The sequence below is a fragment of the Diabrotica undecimpunctata genome, chromosome 2 (assembly GCF_040954645.1).
Source record: "Diabrotica undecimpunctata isolate CICGRU chromosome 2, icDiaUnde3, whole genome shotgun sequence".
Lineage (NCBI taxonomy): Eukaryota > Metazoa > Arthropoda > Insecta > Coleoptera > Chrysomelidae > Diabrotica > Diabrotica undecimpunctata.
The window spans coordinates 53157120-53161528 of record NC_092804.1 but is presented as its reverse complement, the minus strand read 5'-3'; the positions used below and the strand labels follow the sequence as shown (position 1 = coordinate 53161528).

At 38.3% G+C, this 4409-nt stretch overlaps 1 protein-coding gene across 1 annotated transcript; it reads right to left on the bottom strand.

Moving 5' to 3' along the window:
* Window positions 1-1178: 1178 nt before the first annotated feature.
* On the bottom strand, window positions 1179-1940 carry LOC140433682 (uncharacterized). The gene has a single exon (XM_072521662.1). The coding sequence runs from the start codon at window positions 1938-1940 to the stop codon at window positions 1179-1181; it is 762 nt and encodes a 253-aa protein (XP_072377763.1).
* Window positions 1941-4409: the final 2469 nt, after the last annotated feature.

Genomic DNA, 4409 nt, shown 5'->3' with positions numbered 1-4409 from the left:
TCGTGGAGTAAAATTATGGTTTTATTGACAGATACTAATAATTACACTATAGATGTTAGTTAGATAACTTTCTATAATAGACTGCGCTCAAATCTCCAATTTATAATTTCACAAATAATGTATAGGTAGGTACCTCAGCACAGAGGTTAATGCTTCTATCATACTAATAAAATTTGAACTATGAGCTTACAATACAATTTAATCTAGGCCATTTGCAATACTTAGGAAGTTCAATTAGAAAAATATGTTATTCGACAATTTATTAAGTGTAGGTTTGCAGGTTTACTTTTTTTGCACTTTAATTATTAAAATATTACTCGATATAGTTTTACAATGTCTCAATTATACACGGTGAAACTATAAAAGGTTAAAAAGTTAAGAATAATGTGAGATTACAAATTAAGGGATTAATTTGTGGTTGAACACAAACGCTTCCTCAATGTCTATGAATATACCTAGGTGGATTTTTTATTGTCCAGCGATCTTTCAATTCTTCCCACTACATTATGCAGTGCAGAATCAGTAGATCTTCCCGAAGTATATGCATGCTGATTTGGGTGAAGCGGGTTATGGATCAGAACTTCATCCCTTATGTACCTCTCGCCTAGCCTTTTCATCGTTTTCAACAGAAAGGATGTTAGGCTAATTGGTCGGAAAGCCTTTAGTACGGTGTAGTCTATCCTATATGGTTTTGGTATGAAGACCACACGTACCTCTCTCCATTTCCTAGAAATATATCTCACAGCCAAATAGGCTCTGAATATTTCCACAAGGTGCGGCAAAAGGATATCCAGTCCCCACCGTAATAGGCCTGGATATATGCCGTCAAGTCCTGGTGATTTGAAAGGGGTGAAGCACAATATACCCCATTTTACCTTTTCCTCATTAATCATTGTTCTGGCGAGATGCCAGTCGTTTATTGAGGGTATGATTGCTTCTTCCATCCAGTTTGGTGCTGTTGAGGCGCTAGAACCGGGGAAGTGTGTTTTCATCAGGATCTCAGCACTTTCGCAAGGGTTGGAAGTTTTGTTTCCATCTTCCTTCGTTAATATGCCGACATGCCGATGTGGGTCCTTTGCAAGCGCTTTTTGTAGCCTGGAAGCCTGAGGGAAATCTCACAGAAGGTTCTCCAAGCAGCTCTTTGTCTTTGTCTGCAAACTTTTATTGACTCTCAGATTTTATTGATAAGAATCGCAATCCTCTTTGAGTTTGGTGCGTTTTGCTCTATTAAAAGCTGTTCTTGCTATCTTCTTAAGGTGTTCCAGTTGAGTGCACCACCAAGAGTTGGTTTTTTGACTTTCGTGGACCATCTTTATTGGACAGGATTTTTTATAAGCATAGCTTATTTTGTCTTGGATAGATACCGTATACCTTTCCAATTCTGTATTAGTTCCTGAAGCCTTTTCATTCCGCAGAGCATCTTCTAAGAGTCGGTTGTAGAGTTCTACATCCGTATTTTTAGGGTCGCGCGATTTGATAAGGCTTTTTTCCAGACTAATATTATAGGTTAGCCAGCGGTGATCAGACATAGAGGTGTCCTCCGATACTTGCCAGTTCTGAATTTTATTCGATATTTCAGCTGTTGTTAGCGTGATATCTATGACTGTTTGGCTACGAACATTAATAAAGGTAGGTTCGGTGCCTCTATTTAAGATATACAAATCTTTTCTAATAATATAGTCATAAAGAGACTTACCTTGAGCGTTGTTATCTCTGCTATCCCAACCTAAATGTTGAGAGTTTGAATCGCAGCCGATAATAAGTTCTACCTTCTGACTGAGACAATGGTCTACCAGACCTTCCATTTCCTTTGTTGGTGGTGGGGTGGTTGCATCTGAAGGTAGGTAGACCGATGCTGGTATCAACTCTCTATTTTTGCCCTTTTCCCATGGGCATTTCACTTTAACCGCAGTTACGTCTGAGGTGCAAAACTGCGCCATTGGGGAGGCTTTGATTTCCCTGGGAACATATATTGCTGTTCTCGGTTGTTGATTGCTTGGTGAGCTGAAAATTTGACCGTTTTAACTGCTGAAACCAGTTATTTTGGTCTTAGTTATCCAATGTTATTGGATTAGTGCTATTGCATCCTCCGTTACATCCAGGCGGCGACATAGTGTCGCCGTTGCCACTTTTTTGTGTTGGAGGTTGCATTGAATAATAGTAACCTTATTTTTTCCGACGTCCTTGCCCATGGCTTAAGTATCGTTCCGGTTCTTTTAGTTGTCCATTTCCTCCTCGGTTGAGGAGGGGGCAGCTTTAGTCGTTTCGGAGCCTCCTCCGCATAGTTGGTCGACCATCATCTGATGGTCTTCTCCCTGCTGTGGCACTAGGGGTGTCTCAGTCTCAGCAACCGTTTCGGCTGCCGAGTGTCTGAGGTTCCTGGTTCCAAGGAGGTATCCTTCACTTTGTTGGTGCTTGCTTTTAGAGTCAATGAGATGAACGTGTAAATCAGCCTAATTGCCCTTTTCCTAAGGACAGCCATGTCATCGTCTCCGATTCCGAAGACGAAAAGGTGTCCTTTAGGATCCTTTTTTACCTCACGGTGGAAGGTGCACCATCTCGTAACTGCCATGTCTAGATTTTGCGCCATTAACCTCGGCAGCACCCTTTTCTGGGTTATCAGAGGTGCTAGTAGCATTTGGGAGCTTATCCTGACTGACAACAGCCAGTGATGCTTCATCCTACGGTTTGAGATCAGCTGTAACCTTTTCCATCCATGCAAGCGCCCCATCGTCATCACAGACTACTCTGATGATCTCACTCGAGTAAGTCCACGATTTAAACTTGGTTGCTTTTACCTGGCTGCTGGAGGTGGACAAGATTGCTCTGTTGCTCCAATTCCTCGATCAGGCTGCGTTTAATAAGGTTTGCCCGGTCGGCAGTGACCTTTTCATACGGGTTTACCTTATCTCTAATAGCGACCTTAAGATGTCTTCCACGAAGCTTTGGGAACGCGCAGCGACGTTTCCACCACTTCTTAACAGCGACAACCCTTCTCTGGTCATAGCATTTTTATACCAATAACTGGATGTAAAAAAGTTCCTCTCGTGTTTCCAAACCGTTTTAGAAACCGAACTAAGTTTTTCCCGTTCTCTTTTCACATTTGTTATAAATCCGCTTTTGAATTACTTTTAAGAACACTTTGAGTACGTGGCTCATTAAGCTTGTTCAATCACAAATTAATCCTTTAATTTGTAATCTTACATTATTCTTAACCTTTTATAGTTTCACCAAATATAATTGAAACATATCAAGTAATATTTTAATAATTAGAGTTCATTCACCTGCAAACCTGCACTTAATAAATTGCCAAATAATATATTTTCTAATTGAACTTTCTAAGTGTTGCAATAATGGCCTAGATTAAAGTGTAGTGTAAGCTCATAGTTCAAAGTTTGTTAGTATGATAGAAGCATTAACCTCTGTGCTGAGGTATACATTATTTGTGAAATTATAAATTGGGGATTTAAGCTCATTTGAGCGCAGTCTATTGTAGAAAGTTACCTATCCAACAACTAGAGTATAATTATCAGTAGCTGTCAATAAAACTATAATTTTTACTCTGCATTTTAACCATTTATTTACCATCGTCGTTCGAGAAGAATCGGACAAAGGGGCATTAGAAAACATTTCGATCCTGATATTTACATCGAATTTGTCCTAGCTAAATAGGCGACGATCCTCACAGCGATTGGCTTCTTTGGAATTGGTACGAAAGTTGACTTCAGCCAATCTGATGATATTTTTCCACTATTGCATATATTATTAAAGATATTGCATAGGTGTTGATATTGAAGATTTTAACTATTTCTGCGTTTACATTGTCAGGTCCTACAGCTTTATTATTATTTAAACCTGCGATCGCATATTTCACTTTGGATTCTAATATTGGTGGGCCAGTTAAGCCTTTATTTTCATTCGTAGTATCAAGTTACGATCGTCAGAGAAGAGATCTAGTATACATGTTTTCCCGAGATTGCATAGTTCGTTGTGGTATGTTATGATGTTATCATCTTTTGTTATTTTTGAGTAACTACATTTTCTCAAGATACTTGTTTTTCTTTAATTTTTTTTTTATGGAAGAGTTATGTTTTGAAACTAGTACATAGTTCTACTTCCTCGCAGTTTTTAATTATCGATTTATTTTTGTTCTCTTATTTTCTTTTTCATCCCTTTATTTATTTCTTTGTATTCTCTTTCATTATTCTTTAAATTTCTCCTTTGTTCCATCATGTATACAATTTCCTCCGCCATACACCTTTTCTGTGCTTGTAAAAAATTAGGAGTATTAGGAAATCATCAATAAATTAGGTTAGAGATGAATTGCTCATCGGTAAATTAACCATACTGTAATAATTAAAATTACAGATAAGGTGTAAAATTGAGCCTATCCATCTTTATTAAAAAAA

Coding starts and splice junctions, on each gene's coding strand:
- LOC140433682 (XM_072521662.1), bottom strand. CDS start 1,940: ATGGCGCAGTTTTGCACCTCAGACGTAACTGCGGTTAAAGTGAAATGC.